The following is an 18,966-nucleotide window of genomic DNA, read 5'->3' as shown; positions in this document are numbered from 1 at the left end:
TTTTTTGTACATTTATTTATTTATTTTTGAGAGAAAGAGAGAAAGTGCCCAAGCAGGGGAGGGGCAGAGAGACAGAGGGAGACACAGAGTCCAAAGCAGGCTCCAGGCTCTGAGTCTACCGTTCTTTGACCTTTGAGGTTGTCAGTGCAGAGCCCGACATGGGACAAAAAGCCAGGAACTGTGAGATCATAACCTGAGCCAAAGTCAGACAGACGCTCAACCTACTGAGCCAGCCAGGCGCCCCCGTCCCACTCTTTCTGAAGAGCATGTCACGATATACAAATAAACTAGTATATGTTGCTTTCAAAGTCTATTGCAAAAGTTGCTGCCCAGTTTTGATGGCATTAGCGTCCTGTGACTGGGTGCTGCGTTAACTCAGGATGCTTCTGTGTGGAATCGTGTGGGCGATTCCTTGCCACTTAGGACTTGTGTACAGTGTTCTGTCCTTAGCACAGGTCACCGAGCTGTTCATGGGGCTCTCGTTCGTCCCTTAGGAGCCAGGCATTGTCTGCCCAAAAGCATGTGTCCTTGGAAGAAACACTGAGGAGGTAAGACATACAGAAATACCATATGAATGTTCACACTTTTCTTCTTCCCTCTTGTCTCCAGAACCAAACTTCGTGTCATCTTACGACATCGGAAATTTCACCTACTTCTTTTTCCGAGAAAACGCCGTGGAGCACGACTGTGGGAAAACCGTGTTCTCCAGAGCTGCCCGGGTCTGCAAGAATGACATCGGGGGGCGGTTCCTACTGGAGGACACCTGGACCACGTTCATGAAGGCTCGCCTGAACTGCTCCCGGCCTGGGGAGGTCCCCTTTTACTACAACGAACTGCAGAGCACTTTCTTCCTGCCCGAGCTGGATCTGATCTACGGCATCTTTACCACCAACGTGTAAGTAACTGGAAGAAAATTCTTTCCCTGCTCCTCTGTCCATGGTGCATGCGTCTGCTGTTGTTTGACCTTTGAGAAGTTGGAAAGTTGCTTTAAAGGAAATCTTTCTTATTTTACTGGGCCAACGGCCAAAGAAATGTTTGAGTATGAATTAAATATTATGCAAATACAGTGTGATTTCTGAGACTTGGTGTTCGGGAAATAAAGTGAAGCAAAAAAAGTTTCAATCTGTCCTTAGGTAATTGTAGCATCAAGTTACCGGACTGTAATTTTCTCCTTCCCGATTCACCAATGTGTTCTGGGCACTGTCTGAAATGCTGGTCCATATTAGACGCATTTTTTTTCCATATGCAGTTACGCATTTGGGCACAAGGAAGGCAGTGTTTTCTGAGTCTGATCTTTGAGTAGTATATTTCGTGCCCACACCTCCGGTCGTAAGTGAAATGCACATTGTCACTTTCCCGTAGCTACATTTTCAACCATTGTTCTAGGAGACGGCTAACCTGGGCAGGCTTTTCTAAAATGATGACTGTACTTTAAAAATATCCTTGAAAAAAACGATAACATCTTTTTGTTTTTCTTGTGGGAGGTGATACTCCTAGCTCCAGAACTGCTAAATTTTGGATAAGGGAAAGCATGTGCGGTTTCCTGATCTTTCGTTCACTCTTACTCTGGTGGAGTTGTAGCGTGACCCACATCTATTTCCCATTCTTTGCTGGTGTGCAGTGAAAGATTCAACAGGATCACATCCCGCCCCCAGGGGTGACAGATCCCCTTTTCATACTCAGACTCTGGGCCCCCTTTCAGTGGTAACCGTGGTCCGCAGTGTGGACTCTGCTTCGGACCATCTTTGAGCCTCTATTCTGGCAACTTAACTATGCAGAAAAAATGGAATCAAGGCAGTTTAAAAGTGCTGATAAAGAGTGTGGGATGACCAGCCATCCTGGCTTGTCTGGGATCGTCCCAGCTTCAGCATCTAGACGAGTCCTGCATCCCAGGGAAACCCTGGGGTCCTGGGAGAATCGAGGATGCCTACCCAGCAATTGCTGTAGAACCACTTGGCCTGCTCCTTCCTTCCATGTTACTCTTTCCCTCTGTCCTCTCCCCTGCTGAGCTTAAGTGTTAACAGTCACTCGATAATAACATTTACTCCGTGAAGAGTCTTCTTTCTGACATGAAGTTAGAAGAAGCCTGAAATGGATGGCGCCCCACCCACCCCCACGCCACCATGACCACCTTCATTGTAAATCTGGTTTTCAACCCCAGAGCTTATTTTCCCTCCTTGATACGTTTCTTTTAAAAAATCAATTTATAGTTTCTGAAGCTGATTTGCTTTCCAAAACCCGGTTTAAGAAATCGCGTCGGCTGCGCAAGATGAATGTTCAGTCGCTGACTTGACATCAATTTTACACACAATGGGAGCTGGGCTTACTTAGCTGTTCATTCCCCTGGCTCTGGGCAAAGACAATTTAAAAAGTTATGGAAATACTGCGTCTGGACTATTCAATGGTCAATTTAGACACTCGTAAAAATAAGTTTCAGACTATTCCAGACGATTTGTTTAGTGTTGAAAGTGTCCATCATATTGGACATCACCCAGTATATAGCATCTATCTATATCTGTCTATCTATCTATCTATCTATCTATCATCTATAATCTACTATCTATCAATCAATCTATCATCTATGTGTCTATCTACCTATCTATCATTTATCTATCTATATTAGAGATAGAATCACTGGATCTTTCCTTTCTGTCTCGAACACTCACTCTCACCAGGTCTTGGGAAGAACTTTCGGATCCATCTATTTCTAGTTCCACCATACGCCCCACCTCTCTTCCTTCTCATGTCTCAGCCTTGGTCTTACCTTCTGGACAGATGACCACATTCTTGACAAGACTTGCTCCAAACCAAAGAAAATGATGATGGGAGGCAGCCAGCAGTGGATGAGTACATCATGCTGTGGCTCAGCTCTCTGGTGTTGCTGCTCATCGTTTGCTTTGCCTCTGTATATTCATCAAGGTCTCTTAGCACTGGGGAGTGGGGATGAAGGTCGCTCCCCTTGCTCATTCTGCCCTAGGACTGGGTGGTTTTCTCACCCCCTGGCCATGAGCTGGGCTGCAGGAAATGGCCTACTTACTACCGCGTGGAGTCGCTGAAGGTTTTACCATTGTGTTCCCGGGTGTCTAAAAACGGTGGCTCACAGACAGCAAAAACCCGAGCCGTGCTCGAAAAAAGCAGATTTCTTTTACCAGACCATATTTTGCTGTTTCCACAGTTAGCAAAAGGGCGCCGGACTCCTGAGAGCCTCTCATTTACAGCTGTCTCGGCAGAGCCTAAACTCTGATTTAAGGTTTCGAGATTTCCTATGTCAGTGCCATGTCAAATTTTTCTCTCTGACCCTTCGGACTTAAAATGCTTTTCGAATTAAAAAAATGTACATAAATGAAGGGTCTCTGACAGGGACTTTTTGCAAAATGCTTTCGGTTGATTATTTTTGAAAGGCTTGCAAACAGACACCGCTCTCTGGGGATCTAACAAAAAGAAGCAGCAGCCACAGTTTGCCCGCCGCCGTCTGAAAGAACCAGATGAACAGTTGGGACAAGAGCCACCCGGACCGTTGAGAGGCTCCAGCCCCCGGAGGAGAACGTCTTTTTCCTCCTGTTTTTAAAAGGCCTGACATACGGCTCTTCACAACCCTCTGTCCTCTTGTTGCGGCTGAGTGAATTAATCCCATCCGGCAGGATTAGAAGTGTCATAACCGCTAAATAGTCTTGTTTCTGCACCCAAGTGTTTGTTCTCCCACAAGGAGACCACAGAGTGACATCAGTCACTGCTTTGGCTTCATCCCTGTTGGGGGGGACTTAGGACACTGTGATCCTGAGGTTCTCCGGAAGGTGCCTGCGCTAGGGGTCCCCGCAGGACTCTGACCTGCCCCCTTTCCTCTCTCTTCCCTCCCCCTCCCCCCAGGAACAGCATCGCTGCGTCGGCCGTGTGTGTCTTCAACCTGAGTGCCGTCTCCCAGGCCTTCAACGGGCCCTTCAAGTACCAGGAGAACTCGCGCTCCGCCTGGCTGCCGTATCCCAACCCCAACCCCAACTTCCAGGTAATTTCAGGGGGGTGGGGAAGGCACTCACTCCTCTTGTGTAGACAGCCTGGGACAGTGTAAAGCTGGGTACATGCACAACGCAGCTGGGGTCTCCCCTGACCCTCACGGACGTGCCCACGCTCAGCCTGGCTCATGGAATATGGCCGAGGCCTTTTGTCCGCTGAGGTGCCCCGGGCCGAAAAGGGGCCTTTTGTCAGCTGGGACGCTGAGACTGAGCTGAAAAAGGCCAGAATAAAGCAGCAGGCTGGGAAGCCAAGCTTCAATTAGTGCTAATGATGGCGGACCCTGTGTCCCCAGAAGCTCTGATCCCTAATGAATGACGCCGTAGTGAATGGAGCCCAGGGCACAGAGCAGTGGAGACGCGCAAACAGAATTAGAGCACTAATTGGTGAACGTGGGGAGATTTCCTGTCGGGGTGAGTGGGACGTGATGGTGCAGCTGGGGGAAGCAGAGCAGGTGGTGGCCATTAGCTCACGAATCACAAAATTGCAGGATGTTTGAGCTATAAGGGGCTCCACGTCATTTTCTCTCATCTTCCGATGTTCAGAAGAAGCTGGGACCAAAAGACATGTGATTTCCTCATGTCTGGTCCATCAGCAAGTGTATTAGTCTGCTCAGGCGGCCATCACAAAATACCACCGACTGGGCGGCGTGAATGACAGACGTATGTTTCGTCACAGTTCTGGAGGCTGGAAGTCCAAGATCAAGGTTCTGGCTGATTCAGTTTCTGGTGAATCGCTTCCTCTCTTAAACATGGCCACCTTCTGACTGTGTCCTCACGTAGCCTTTCCTCAGTGACTGGGGAGAGACCCTAATCCTGTGGGATCAAGGCCCTACCCTTGTGAACCCACTGAACCTTAATTACTCCCTTCCAGGCCCCATCTCCAAAGGCAGCCACCTTGAGGGTTGGGGGTTCAACATATGCATTTGGGGGAGACACAAACATTCAGACCACAGCAGCAGGCTTCCCTCTAGGGCCTCCTTTCTGACACGGATGCTCATACGATCATTGTCGTCGTCATCGTGCGTGTAATTTTTAGTACCGCCACGTTCAAGACTCCGTGCTCATCATGTTGCCCGCTGGCAACGGTGTTGGGATCAGTGACAAATTCTCCTGCAGACAGAGAGGGGTGCCAAGCCTCCGGGCAGAGTTTCAGTCAGGCCAAGGACACTGGCTGATCAGTTGCTGAGCTGAGATCTCAACGCCAGTCCTCAGATGCAAAGCCCCACCCTCTTCTGGCTAAAAGACCGTTAGTTACGGTAACTAATCCGAGTTAGAACTGGGTTCTGTACCCAGGCATCCACGTTCTGGTTGGTTGATCATCCCAACACCTAAAACTTTTGGCTTTTGAGAAAACTAGGAGTACAGAAAGGGTTCAATTATTTTATACCTTCTTTGGACTTTGGCAGGGACCGTTCAATTGTAACTGTTTTGAAAGAATTTTTTTTAATTAAATTTTTGGTAATTTAAGAGCATGGGATTGGGGACAGATGGGTGGTTTTTACAACCTCTTTCCCATTTTGCTGCTTTACTGGGGCATTCTGTTAGCATCTTCTGTCTCTCGTTCTCATCAATAAGATGAGGAAAGTGGGATACGAAGGCACAGGAATATTTTAGGAATAAACTTTGGTAATATTGATTAATGTGTCTTGCTGACTGTAGAATGTAGTTGGAGAAGGTGACTCTTAGGGACCATTCACTGGGTGCCTTCTGGGGTCCCACATTGTGTCAATGCTTTATATACCTGCCCTGCTGTCTCCTCTCCCCAGCTCTGTAAGGTAGGCATCGTCATCCATGCTTTAGAAGTCAGGAAACCGAGTAACCAATTTATATGTATTACCCTAGCCCCGCTACTCAGAAAATTCAGTACTGGTTCAGTACAAAGAGATTCATATCACAGGTCAAGCGGCTAACAGCTTAGTGGGAACCAAACCTGAAGTGACCACGGCTCCTCATGGCATAGACAGTTTATGTCATTATTAACTGAACATTGATGCTTTGCCCCTTTGTTGAGCCTCCATCTGAATTTCTCCCTGTCCTCAGATGATGGGGTACAGTGTAACTGTTTAAGAAGGCCCTCCGTAAAATCCTGAAGGTGGAATATATCATTGCTCTTAAGAAGGTGCTTTGTAAAGTCCTGAAGGCGAAAAACAATTAACGAAGATGCTCCCTTTATTTACAGTGTACTCTTAATGCCTTGATGTTTCTATTGCAAAAGTCTTCATAATGAACAGTGACTTAATAAACCCCTGATGCCTTACCACCTCCAGGCAGTGGATAACTTTTAGCCCTTTTGTCTGAACATATTTGTAGCACACAGCAAAATCTCTCGTTTCCTAAGGCCACGGGCCTCTGGTTTTATAATGCCAGTGTCACACGGAGAGGCTTACTCACGTTTATGAGATGGGAGTAGGTTCATGCCATATAACAAATGAAGCTTGCGCAAATGTGACATGCATTTCAGGCAGGAAGCTTGCTTAGCTGGGCTTAACTTGTTAGGGTAGAATTTAAGATTTACAGGGAACTAAAATTAAAAATTTTTTTTTAATGTTTATTTATTTTTGAGACAGAGAGAGACAGAGCATGAACGGGGGAGGGTCAGAGAGAGAGGGAGACACAGAATCGGAAGCAGGCTCCAGGCTCCGAGCTGTCAGCACAGAGCCCAACGCGGGGCTCGAACTCGTCAACCGTGAGATCGTGACCTGAGCCGAAGTCAGACGCTCAACCGACTGAGCCACCCAGGCGCCCCAGGGGAACTCAAATTTTAGATGACGACAATTCCTTGTATATTTTCCGGTACAAAAATGTACCAATGGTTTTCTTTTGGTTTATCGTATTTGATAACCATGATAGCATTAGCATCCTTACTGATATTCATGAGACGATGTAGCTGGCACAGGGTGGGAATACATTTTGAATTAAGGATCCTTCCACTAGTCGTTATGTTTGCAGTAACCACCAGTGAGAAGTGGTTCAATTTTTTCCATTCTTGTTTGCCTAGTGACATTTGGAATTTTATGCAACATTTATAATAAGAACTAGCAAGTTAGTTGGAGGAACAGAAATGTGATTCAGGTTCAGGAAGAAGAACGGGTCGGGAAGGACAGTGCCTCATTTTGCAAGATGTAATACAGAAACCTCAATTGAGAACAATAACAAAACAGCAAAAGATAGCGTTTTTATAGTTGCAATCTAGAAACCACCGTAAGTAGTTCTATGGAAACCTACCCCGTTAGAGCCTGCGGTCCAAGTCATCTTGGCCCTGAACTTCACTAGGAAAACAGCATTGGTCGGTAACAGGAAACACCATCCAGACCCAGTGGACAGACTCTGCAATTTTCTGTGCGTTTTTGACAACCACCGATCAGAAATGATGGAGCCAGAATGGAAAACAGACCCTTAAGTGGTCAGACAGATGAGGAGGTCATTCTTGGGCCAAATGAAGGGGTTGACCAGGTCCTCGGGACCCTGTGATACACAGCGCACGTTTGCAGTAAGACGGGAAGAAGAGAGCCAATCAGATCGGGCACTCTGAGCACAAGGCCAGGTGATTGTGGAGCTGCACAAAACTCCAGCAAACTGGAAAGAGGATGGCATCCATTGTCTCTGCAACAAACAAAAATGCAAGTATTATAGCATTAAAAAAATTAGTCGAATGACTGTCTTTTTTACTTTCAGAAGTGGTAGCAAGACAACCATTGTGGTTTGTAACCCACTTGAGGACCGTGACATTTGTCTTGTTACCCTCTTGCACGGAGTCCCCAAGGTGTCACAGAGACACCTGCGGGAACCCAGTGTGTGAGGCACAGCTAGAGAATTTGCAGCGCATTAGAGAGCTAGATGGGTTACTTACGACCCAATAAATATATACTGTAAATCTAAGTAGCTTTCAAAATATGAGAAAGAATCCTTGGGCGAGATATTTATTATAGGCTGGAAAAATAAACCAAGACGTTGTAGAGCAGAGTTCAAACTTAGTTCCTGGCCAACGATGTTGTTACCCAGTTCCGATGTGTGGTAGTTTTTCCCGTACCGTGAAGTAGTTTCCCAGCACCGTCTGGGTGTCCTACCATTCAACTCAATTCGGACACTATTTACCAGGAGAGAGCATCGGATCTCACAGGTACAAGGGTCAGCTCTACAAGCCTTCTGCCCCACCTCTTGCCACTTCAGGTGCTGATCTGAAGTCCAGTTCCTCACCTGTGCTTCGGAACCTCTGGTTACCAATGGAAAGTTCCAATGATCGCTGCCCTGGGTTCAATTACTTTGCTAGTGGGGCTCACAGAACTCAGAGAAACATTTTATTCACTAGATTACTGGTTTGTTATGAAATGACCTAACTCTGGAGGCGATACACCAGGCCAGGTCTGGGGAAAGGCGCAGAGCTACTCCGTGCCCTCTCTGAGCCCTAAATCTCCACATGTTCACCAACCCAGAAACCATCTGAACCCTGTGTCTTTTGGGGTTTTATGGAGGCTTCCTTACATAGGCAAGATTGATTGAATCATTGGTTATTGGTGATTGAACTCCGTCTCCATCCCCTCTCCCCTCCCTGGAGGTCAGGGGTGGGCTGAAAGTTCCCTATCTTCTAATTATGTGATTGGGTCTCTAGCCAACTGGCCCAGAGGTGCCTCGTTAACATGACAAAAGGCACCTTTACTGCTCTTGACACTTAAAAAATTCCCATGGTTTTAGGAGCTGTGTGTCAGAAAGAGGACAAAAACCAAATATGTATTTCTTACGAGTCACAATATCACAATGGCAGTTCAGGTTGATGACTTAAGATATGGGGTCCAGGGTAAAAAAAAAAAAATGATAAGGGGAGGTCAGTGGTCCTACTACCCAGCTCTAGTCCAAGGAGGCCCCCAGGCTCTCGCAGACCCCCAGATTTCTTGAGAGCAGCACAAGGTCCTCAGTTTTGTGTTATGACTCCTGATTTCTGCGATGCATTAAACAACAACAACAACAACAACAACAACAAAAACCACACACTGTGCCTAAGACACAAAACCTGTGTGTTAAACTTCACCCAACAAGTAGGTAACTAAGTGCCACCTATGCTTAAGCACCGTCATCGGTTTCAGGAAGAGCAATCTGGCAAACACAAAGTCACTCTCAGAGCCAGAGCTCACCTGGGTAGACCTCAGACGGAGTCTGGGAGAGTACTTTCATTTGATAACACATTTGTTAACAGGCAACGTCCCTGTCCCTTAAGTGCTACTGTTAAATATGATGACGATGTGAAATCTCCTAGCACAGCCCCCTGTCCCATGAGCAGCTGCCTGTGTATTCACCCATCGATTCCTTCCTTTACTTATTCATGCATTTCCCTCTGGCCACTGAAGCCCAGTGCACCATAGAATTGCTGTCCTGCTACAAGACAGATTTGCCATTGGTTGAATGGCTTCTCTGTGCCAGGCACACTGTTTTGTTCCTTGGCATCTACAGGCACTTTCAATTAATTTACAAATGCCTTCCACTGATGATCTCAGCTGGCCTCACAAGTGCCCTGGGAAGTGAATAGAGCAAGTGTTTTTCTAGCTACTTTATAGGTAGAGACAGAAGCTGAGAAGCAGCATCTTACTTGAGACCGCATGGCTCCTGGGGCAGCAGCACGGAGCCCTTCACCTGGCCGTGATCCCATCACCTGTGGACCCATCGCCTGGCATAGGGGCTGTCCCTGCAAGGAAATGGGACATTGCACATTGGACAAGACTCGGGATCCATTTCGGACACTCTCTAATTTTACAACCGGCTTATCATTTTACAGCATGTAGGGCATTTTATCAAGTGCTACAAAAAACTATCACCTATTTTTATTTTATTTTTTCTTTTTCTTTCTTAAGACAGAGCATGGGTGGGGGAGGAGCAGAGAGAGGGAGACACAGAATCGGAAGCAGGCTCCAGGCGCTGAGCTGTCAGCGCAGAGCCCGACGCGGGGTGCGAACCCACGGGCCAGGAGATCATGACCTGAGCTGAAGTCGGACACAACCGACTGAGCCACCCAGGCGCCCCTCATCTATTTTTAAAAAGCAGTTTCCATCTTACACTTTTCCCCCTGTAACCTGTGATAAAACCAAGTATTAGAAATGACGTGTTATCAACGGCAATCTCAGATGGTATGGACAGGGAAATCTGTTTCCATCAAACTTGCTTATGGGAAGTTCTGCTGGGGGTTAGTCTTTGTTGGCCTCAGGATTCAAGCTTCGGAAAGAGTTGAGAAAGATCGGTGGGGATTCTCTGATTGTGTGCTCTGCCCCAGGAAAGCTTTTCTCCCTTTCCCATCCTGCTGTCTGCTTTATCTTTGCCCCAAACCATCCTGCACAGGTACCTGCCCGTCTCTCCACAGCCCAGCTCTGGATTCCCTTCTCAGCATTGCCGGGCCTGATTTCCCGCCCCCCCCCCCCTTTTATATACCAGATTCATGTTCATGGTGGCTCCTCTGTCTCAACATCTCTTTCCTTCCCTTCTTCTTCCTGGTTTCTTCCTTTACCCTCCTCTTTCCACTTCTCCCTTCCTCCCTCCCTCTAGCTTAGAGAATGAGCACAAGGCAATAAAGCCACCAGTACCTTGTACCCATGTGAAATTTACTGGAATAGTATTACTTAATTGACAGATTAAAATGGCCTAATTCTATCTCCGTGGAATCCACATCTTGCTTATAGACCCACCGTTCCAGTAGGGATAGTAATAGAGCTATATGATGTTCTCGACCGCTGCATTTTCAATTTTGGCACCTGATTTACAGGCAGATATAGTAGTGTGCACTTGGCCAGACAGCTTCTATGTAACTTCAACACGTGATGGGGAGTTTTCATTCCTATGCGTTCAGATTAAAGTCAGCACTGATTTCTACCGGATTAATTTTTAACATCTGATCATATATTTCTGTAATGGAGTTGAGAGACTCCCCAGATGTGATGAGTTTAAATCTAGAATGGGAGGGGCCCAAGGGAGGGGGGACCTTGGAGAGAGCAGAGAAGCACACATGTTTGCACACTGACGATCTTAACCTTCCGAGTCCCCCTCCCGCCGGGGTGGCCAGGATCAGCTGTGCGTGTCCAGGTGGCCGGTCCCCGTAATGGCCTGTTTTCCCTTGCAGTGTGGCACGGTGGACCAGGGCCTGTACATGAACCTGACCGAAAGGAATCTGCAGGATGCTCAGAAGTTCATCCTGATGCACGAGGTGGTCCAGCCTGTGACCTCGGTGCCCTCTTTCATGGAGGACAACAGCCGCTTTTCCCACGTGGCCGTCGACGTGGTGCAGGGCAGGGACATGCTCGTCCACATCATCTATCTGGCCACAGGTAGGAGTTGGCGCCTCCCCTGAAGAGTTTCCTAAGCATGAGATTTCTATGTCCAGCCACAAGTCGGTCTTCTTTGTCACCCAGCAAAACCCACGAACCAACCTTGTCTTCGTCATCCTCTGTGTTTCTCGTAGGGAACTTAATTTCACTCTTTTTACATTACATTGGCCATAATTTTAGTTGGGAAGACAGCGCCTGGTTTCTTAACTGTCGTTTCTTAAGTGCTCATAAAATAAGGCTTTTCTTGGCAAGACCATTTTCCTTTGTATAGTTTAAGACAATGCAATCGGAGGGCATTGTTGGGTGCAATATTATCCTGGGATTGTCATAATGATTTTCAGTGGATTCAAACAGTGCTCGCAAGATATTCCTGGTGTAGGATGTAGATAGAAGAATTTTGAAGAATATGTTTGGAGGCATAAACAACAAAATACTTTGAAGAGAAACCGGCAACACTATTTCTCAAATTATAGATGACAGCTAGACATGTCCAGTTTCCAAGGTAACTGGGTACTGGAGGCAGGCGTCTGGCACAGAAAGGGTGCTTGAGACCAGCCTCAGTGACCGTGTCTCAGTCTACACACCTGTTCAGCTTTTCCTTGCCTTCAGGTCCTCCCGTGCAGAGTCCCCTCACCACGGAGCCCGCCCCCATCCTTACATCCTCTGTCCAGTGCCCTGTCCAATGACCCCTTTCTCACAGAACACAGTTTCTATTGTTTTTGTTGTTTATAATATCTCATACCCACTACTGGTTGATTTTATTCGGGAAGTCACCAACATTTATTGAATTTTTACTATTTTGTGGTTCGTATGAGCACTGATGAGTCAGATGGTGAACAGACTGGCAACATCCTGCTCTCCTGGGGACAACATAACATCAGCCAGCCGCTGAGGGGAAGGACCGAGAGAGTGATTGGCTTATGCTGTGAATATGAATAGAGCCACGGGCTAGCAAGAGGCGGGGGGCTCCCATCCTTGGCTGTTGAGGGTTGGTCTCTCCCAGGAGGTGACATTTAAGCTGATAGCTGACTAAGGAGAAAGACCTGGCCTTTCAGGACGAGGGAAACAGCGAAGGTACAGGAGTGGTCAGCTGGGGGCAGTGCCCCTGTGTTGTCAGGTAAGGACAGGGATGTCACTGTGGGATTGACAAAGGAGGCCATGAGTGCCTCTATGGTCAGGAGCAGGAAGGAAGTTAGGTGGAACATCCATGATGAATAAGGCTTGGAAGAGAGAGGATTGATATGGTATCCTAAGGGATTGGGAGTTCAAGTTTGTGGTGTTTTTTAAGAGAAGACAGAAGTACCATTGCAGTGTGTGTCTTGCTCGTTAGAGCATAAGAAGAAATCAGGTCTTGGTTTCTGCCATTTTTATCCTTAATGCCCCACAGAGGGCTGGATGTGTAGCAAGGTGAGGAATGAGTGAACTGGACCTTTCCAGAAGTTTCCCTAGTTTTTCTTCATAAGTGTTCTGGTTGACTCTGCCACGGAGAATAGAGTCATCTTGGAACTCCAGGCGGCTGTTGAGTCCCTCATCCGTACCTGGGGGTGGAGGTGGCGAAGGGAGATGAGGCTGGTCGGTACAGAGCAGGGGCCTCAGCCTGAGCATTCTGACCTTTCCACAACCAAGGCCCTAACAAGGTGGGGTTTGCTTCCTTGTGTTTATAATGATTTGTAGCGAGCTTCTGAGGGTTTCTGATGGCACTCTTGTTGTCCTTTAATTGTGTCTGGTGTCTTAGTTCAGGCTGCCATGAGAAAATACCATAGGTGGGGTGGGGGTGGAGGGCTTAATCTACAAATCTATTTCTCACCCTTCTGGAGGCTGGAAGTTCAAGATCAAGGTGCTAGCCAATTTGTTTTCTGGTGAGAGTCCTCGTCCTCATTCATTCTCCGTAGATGACCAACTCCTTGCTGTGTCCTCACACGCTGGAAACAGATCATCTCTGTTGTGTCTCTTTAAAAGAGCACTAATCCCATTTATGGAGGCTCCACCCTCACGGCCTAATGACCTCCCAAAAGCCCCGCCTCGAAATATCATTGCTTTGAAGATCAGGGCTTCAGTATGAATTTTGGGAGGACGCACACATTCAGTCATTAGCAATGAGCAACTTTTTCTACCACTTTTTAAAACTTGCCCACAGGAATAAAATACTTGAAGATATTTTTTAAATTTTTGTAAGTTTACTTATTTATTTTGAGAGAGAGACAGAAGAGTCTGAGTGGAGGAGGCACACAGAGAGAGAGAGAGAGAGAGAGAGAGAGAAAGAGAGAATCCCAGGCAGGCTCAGCCCTATCAGCACACAGAGCCCGATGGGGTGGGGCGTGGACCTGAGCCGAAATCAAGGGCCGGACACTGGACTGACTGAGCCACCCAGGTGCTCCTTGAAGATCTTTACTGCAGACAATAAGCTTGCGCAGAATCTAAATCCAATCACAACAGATCAATTTGGGTAAATTGTGAATTTAAGATGAAATTATGGTCAACATCCATGGCTTTTTAAAGAGTGTATCTTTCTAGAAACTTGCTTGCCTCTATCTGTTTTGAATGACCTCATGATTGGGCTCCTGCTCTCCCCTGAACCCCCTCCCACCCCCTCCCACAAGGCAGCTAGGGGATTAGCTCTGGACTCAGTTGCTAGCTACCCCAGGTTGTCTTCTCTCCAGGTTTGCAAATCTGATGCTCGTTTACAATGCACCATGTGCCATTCAGCGCATGTGTCTTACAGAGGTTCCTTTTTGTTGTTGTTGTTCTATGCACCCGATTCAGATTTTAATCTATAATTTACAAATTCAGTCATGGCATCCATCAAGATGTCGCTAACGGGAACCACAGGCTGAGGTTACGGGGGAAGAAGCCACACCACAGAACTGTCCTACAGCCTCCACGTCTCACTAGTCCGGGTTTTCTTAATCTCAAAAGAAGAGGAATTTCCAGGGGGTGAAGGTCCCCTCCAACAGAGAAATAACCATGGCTACCTGGGGTCCTAACATGAGCAGTCCTCAAACCGTGTGCAGGGATTTGGAGCGGATGCTCGGAGAGTTCCAGTGGTGGCTAGATGCATAGATGGTATTTAAGTTTGTTTAGACTAGCTTGATAATTCTAACCGTAGGACTAATACCGATTACAAATTTCATGTCTCAGCCAAGTTCTGGATCTTTTCATGCATCTCTTACAGCACTGACTAATCCCTTCTTTTGTACGTTTTAATTTAGAATAAAATTTAGTTTTAAATGGTATTATTTTTAATGATCCAACATACAGGTTTCTTTTGTTTTCCCAAGGAATTGAAATGTAAAAGTGGAATATTAGACAAAATATTCCAAAATGCCAGTCTGTTTTTACTAAGCCTGCTAAGAGCCGAGCAGTTCCTGACAGGTAGGGATGATAAAGATTAGAGATTTTGGCTTAAAATTCTAAAGGCTGATGTTGATGTGGTCTTTTATTTATGTCTTCCCAGTAGAGTCCCATCAAGGCAAACCAGGAACATTCCTCCTTTTTGATATTAAAGCTAATACTGAGCACACGTGGCTGGGGCCCTTCTAGGCCCATTGCAGCACCTTCTGGATCTTTACCCGGGAATTCATAAATGCTCACCTGGTAGAGGAGGAGGGTAGCATTGACAACTAGCGAACATGAAGCAGAGTGCTTCCTAACTTGCTACTCAAGTCAATTTGATATCTTGGGTTTGGGAATCCAGGTCTGGTGCCAAGTGTATTTTCTCCTCCTGCCCCTCCTTGATTTTACCTGAATTAACAGGCATTGGAGACAACCTGCCAGTGGCCACTTGAAAGTTGGTTTATTTTATTTGTCAGCATTATCTAAAAATCGACGCGAAATAGACCTTGGCCACGCGGTGGTTCCTGGTACTTCTCGCAGCTTGAATGTCTCATCCCTGCCGCCCGCCACCCCCCTGAATCCACCGGCCTTTTCCAGACAAGCCCTGGTCTCTTAGCTACAGCTCGCGTCTCTGTCTTGTTGAAGATCCAGCCAGGCAGGGCTAGGCGCATTATCTGGGCCATGACTGTGCTGCTGTTTTATAAGTGACCTCTTTGAAGGGCTTCTCGGAGCAAGAGGCAAGTTGGCATATGGCAACTCCTTTAGAAGTTGTACGCCCAGACTTGCTACGTGACTGCGTCTCACGTGCACACAGCTGCTCACTTTCTCTCTGCAAAGATAAAATCAGAGCCCTGTTGACCACTCATGTGTTCCGCGGCTCTCCTCCTTACTTGATCCGCGAATGCCATCGTTTCTGGCACTTCTGCCTGCGTGACATTCCTTTGCTGGGTTCCATCTTTCCTGCTTGCCCCTCATGGGTGGCTGTGACTCAGGCCCTGCCCATTGTCACGGTGGTTCTGGTCTGTGCTGCCTCCCTGCAAATACCATTCAGTGTCAGGGGTTCTACCGTCCCTTCCAGGACGAAGTACATTCCTTGCGTTTTGACTTTGCCTCAGTTCCAGTGTGTCTGTAGTTGAATGTGTATCTTTATTGCCCAGATCTGCTTCTGTTCCTGTATATTCTGTCTCGTTCTTGTTCAGGCAGCACATCCTGGAGTTTCAAACCCTCTGCCACCCCTGGGAACCATCCGTTGTACCTTTCCAAAACTTATCCCCTTAATTCAGACCCTTGTTATTTCTAGAGAACTGTATTTTTGTTGTTGTTTGTTTACTTTGGGGGGGTGGGGGAGCAGAGAGAGACAATCCTCACGTGGATCTTGAACCCATGAACCGTGAAATCATGACCTGAGCCGAAAGCAAGAGTTGGCTGCTTAACCGACTGAGCCACCCAGGTGCCCCTAGAGTACTATTTTAAATCAGTGTTTGTTCCACTTGAGAATGGGTAAGACCTTGATTCTGATTTAGTATAGCGAGCTGGGATTATTTGGACCGATAAGAGAACTAACATCAAATTACAAATTTTATTTCACTTTTAAAATTTTATTTTTATTATATTTTATTCAAGTACAGTTAACACACAATATTACATTAGTTTCAGGTATACAACGTAGGGATTCCACAAGTTTCTACATTATGCAGAAAGCTGGGATTTCTAACAGGCTCCCAGGTGAACTTAACGCTGTCCATTTCTGGACCGTATTCAAGCCGGGCAGTTCTGGATGAAATAATAATTTTGACCTGGAATCTCTCTATAACAGACGTACCTCACCTCTGTCTGTGGTTAGGCACTGACATCACTGTGACTGGTTTCTAATTGTTTGTGATGCAGATATAAAATCTGTTCCCCAACATGAGCCTAACGGTTACGTTCACTGTTCCTTTCAGTACCTACTGTTAGGATTTGCTAACTCGTCTGAGAACATCTGGTATTTGCTTTGACAGAAAATGTTGAAGATGCAGCCAGCTAGTACAGAACGATTAACATTATCAGGCAAAAAAAAAAAAAAAAAAAAAAAAAAAAAAAAAAAAAAGTCAGAAATCATCTGTAATAGAACTTGGTGGTCTAGACAAGGGACCGGCAAAGTTACAAGGAACGATTTCTCCAAAAAAAAAAAAAAGGAAGATTGGGTCTGAAAATTTCAAAGCACAACAGTTTGAGCAATATTGATTCAGAATAAATGAGCACTGGATAGAGCCAGGTTAATTTTTAAATTCCAAAGATAAAGAAGGAATTATTGAGGAGAAAAAATAACTGCAAATGGAAAAGAAGAAACAAAAGTTAGGCGGTCCCAGAATGTGCTCCAGCTGTGTAAATCTGTGAAACACAGTCCAAAATATTCTGAGAAAAAGAAAATGTGAACCACGAATATCACGCTCAACCAGAAATAGAGAATAGGCAGACACTTTTGCAAACGAGAAAACCTCACGAAGTAGAGTGCCAGGGGTCTCTTTTACAAGCCCCAGACAAGACCCGTTCCTGCTTAGATTCCACCAGTTGATAGAGCAGCTTTGAGAAATAATGGAAAGTAAAACAAAGCAGTGGAAGTCTTAACACCGGATTGCAAGCACAGCAATGTATACAATAACTGGAGGAAAATTAAATGTGACTCGAGGGCTTTATTCTAGGATAATCTCTCCTTCAAAAGTAAAGGAGGATTCACGGTATCCAGCGTCCGTGATTCCTACCTTAAAAACAGAAAACCTTGATTTCTAGCCAAAGGAAGAAACATCAGAACAGAAACCTCAGGAAAGAAGTCATGGGGATAGGATGGGTGTGGGGATGAGAATCCATTTTAACTTCGGATAAAGAGAAATGAAGATGCCCTATAGGACCTGACGGTAAGGGTAAGCAAGGGCTGTGAGAGTTGGTGGAGCACAGCATGCTGGGACAGCTGAGAGAAGGCCTGTGAATTGGACATCCCTCGGAGCATGTGCTCAGCTTCTCTTGCCTTACTTTATCCTGGGCCTTCAGCCATTCGCTGTCTCAGCCACCACCATGGCTGATGGATTCCCGGCAGGACCGTGGGATTCTTCCAACTGATGCCTACTGGCTGGTGGCCAGGCGCCCCCTGCCACCTCCGGACCTGGATGAGACATCGTGCCACTCGCATGGGGTCCCGCTTCTCACGCAGGTGCAAAAGGGACGGGGAGATGCCCTCAGAAAGTCAGGGAGCTCAACTCCCTGTGAGGTGAGCTTCACCCAGTGAGATGCGGGGCATGGGAAGAAACGAGCTGATGAATTTCGCTTCCCTTTTCCCCTCCAGTGGGCTGTCCGAGGCAAGTAGCCAAGCACATGTCTCTTTGTAGCTTGACGTAAGGGAGTGGCCCCAGGGTGACACCTCACATGGCATTCCTTCCCATTCCTTCCTGCTTCCTTTTTTTTTTTTTTTTTAATATTAGTTCCTGGTGTACAATATACTCTTCTTTTCTTCCTTCACACACGCAGCCCTGGGGTTGTCCCCCTAATCATGCATTAGCTCTTAAGCCTGCTTCACACTCTGTTTTCTAGGCAACCAGAGTCAGGGAGACTTCACTCAGCCCCGTAGAGCTGCATGGCTACAAACATAGGCAGACAGAGAAGAAGAGATATGCTCTATAGACCATGTTCAACCTATAATCACTCGAGAATAATAAAACTGAACATTTTGTTTTTGTTGTTTAATTTTTTTAATGTTTATTTATTTTTTGAAAGAGAGAGAGAGACAGACAGAGTATGAGCAGGGGAGGGGCAGAGAGAGAGGGAGACACAGAATCCGAAGCAGGCTCCAGGCTCCAAGCTGTCAGTACAGAGCCCGACGCGGAGCTCGAACTCACGAACCGTGAGATCCTGACCTGAGCTGAAGTCGGACGCTTAACCGACTGAGCCATTCAGGCACCCCTAACACTGAACGTTTTGTAAAGAAAGGAAGTAACATGAAGCAATCAGTATTTCCAGCTATCACTGTCCATAATTCGTGGAGAATGAATTGGAGGGTAGCCCCGAGGATAGAAATGGGAGAATTTGGGTCTAAAGCATCAGTATAATTTTGCTGCAAGATTTGCCAGTTATGCGAAAGCAATCGTTATAGGGACATGTCATTTCACTGCAGTTGTGTATTGAAGACTAGTCTGTGCTCAAGGCTACCTAATTCAAAATCCACGTCCAGGAGGAGATGGGTGTGGCGGGAGTGGCTAACAGACTGGCAGCGGTGGGGTAGACTGAGGCATGCACTCGTAACCGGGGCGATATTGCCCCTAAGGAGGCAGACATTGATTCCTGAA

At 46.5% G+C, this 18,966-nt stretch overlaps 1 protein-coding gene across 7 annotated transcripts in view; it reads left to right on the top strand.

The window, feature by feature from the left end:
- SEMA5A (semaphorin 5A) overlaps positions 1-18,966 on the top strand; it is a 482,742-nt gene that overhangs the window by 333,026 nt on the left and 130,750 nt on the right. For all 7 annotated transcript variants that reach the window (XM_040493869.1, XM_040493822.1, XM_040493829.1 and 4 more), the window contains 3 exons: positions 610-895; positions 3,868-4,003; positions 11,110-11,314. In XM_040493869.1, the coding sequence (XP_040349803.1) occupies positions 610-895; positions 3,868-4,003; positions 11,110-11,314 (627 nt within the window). The remainder of the gene's footprint in view (positions 1-609; positions 896-3,867; positions 4,004-11,109; positions 11,315-18,966) is intronic.

Source organism: Herpailurus yagouaroundi, unplaced genomic scaffold, assembly GCF_014898765.1.
Source record: "Herpailurus yagouaroundi ecotype Mexico unplaced genomic scaffold, PumYag 29, whole genome shotgun sequence".
NCBI classification, from domain to species: Eukaryota; Metazoa; Chordata; class Mammalia; order Carnivora; family Felidae; genus Herpailurus; species Herpailurus yagouaroundi.
Note: the sequence above shows the minus strand (reverse complement) of the source record. Positions and strands in the feature narration are given on the sequence as shown.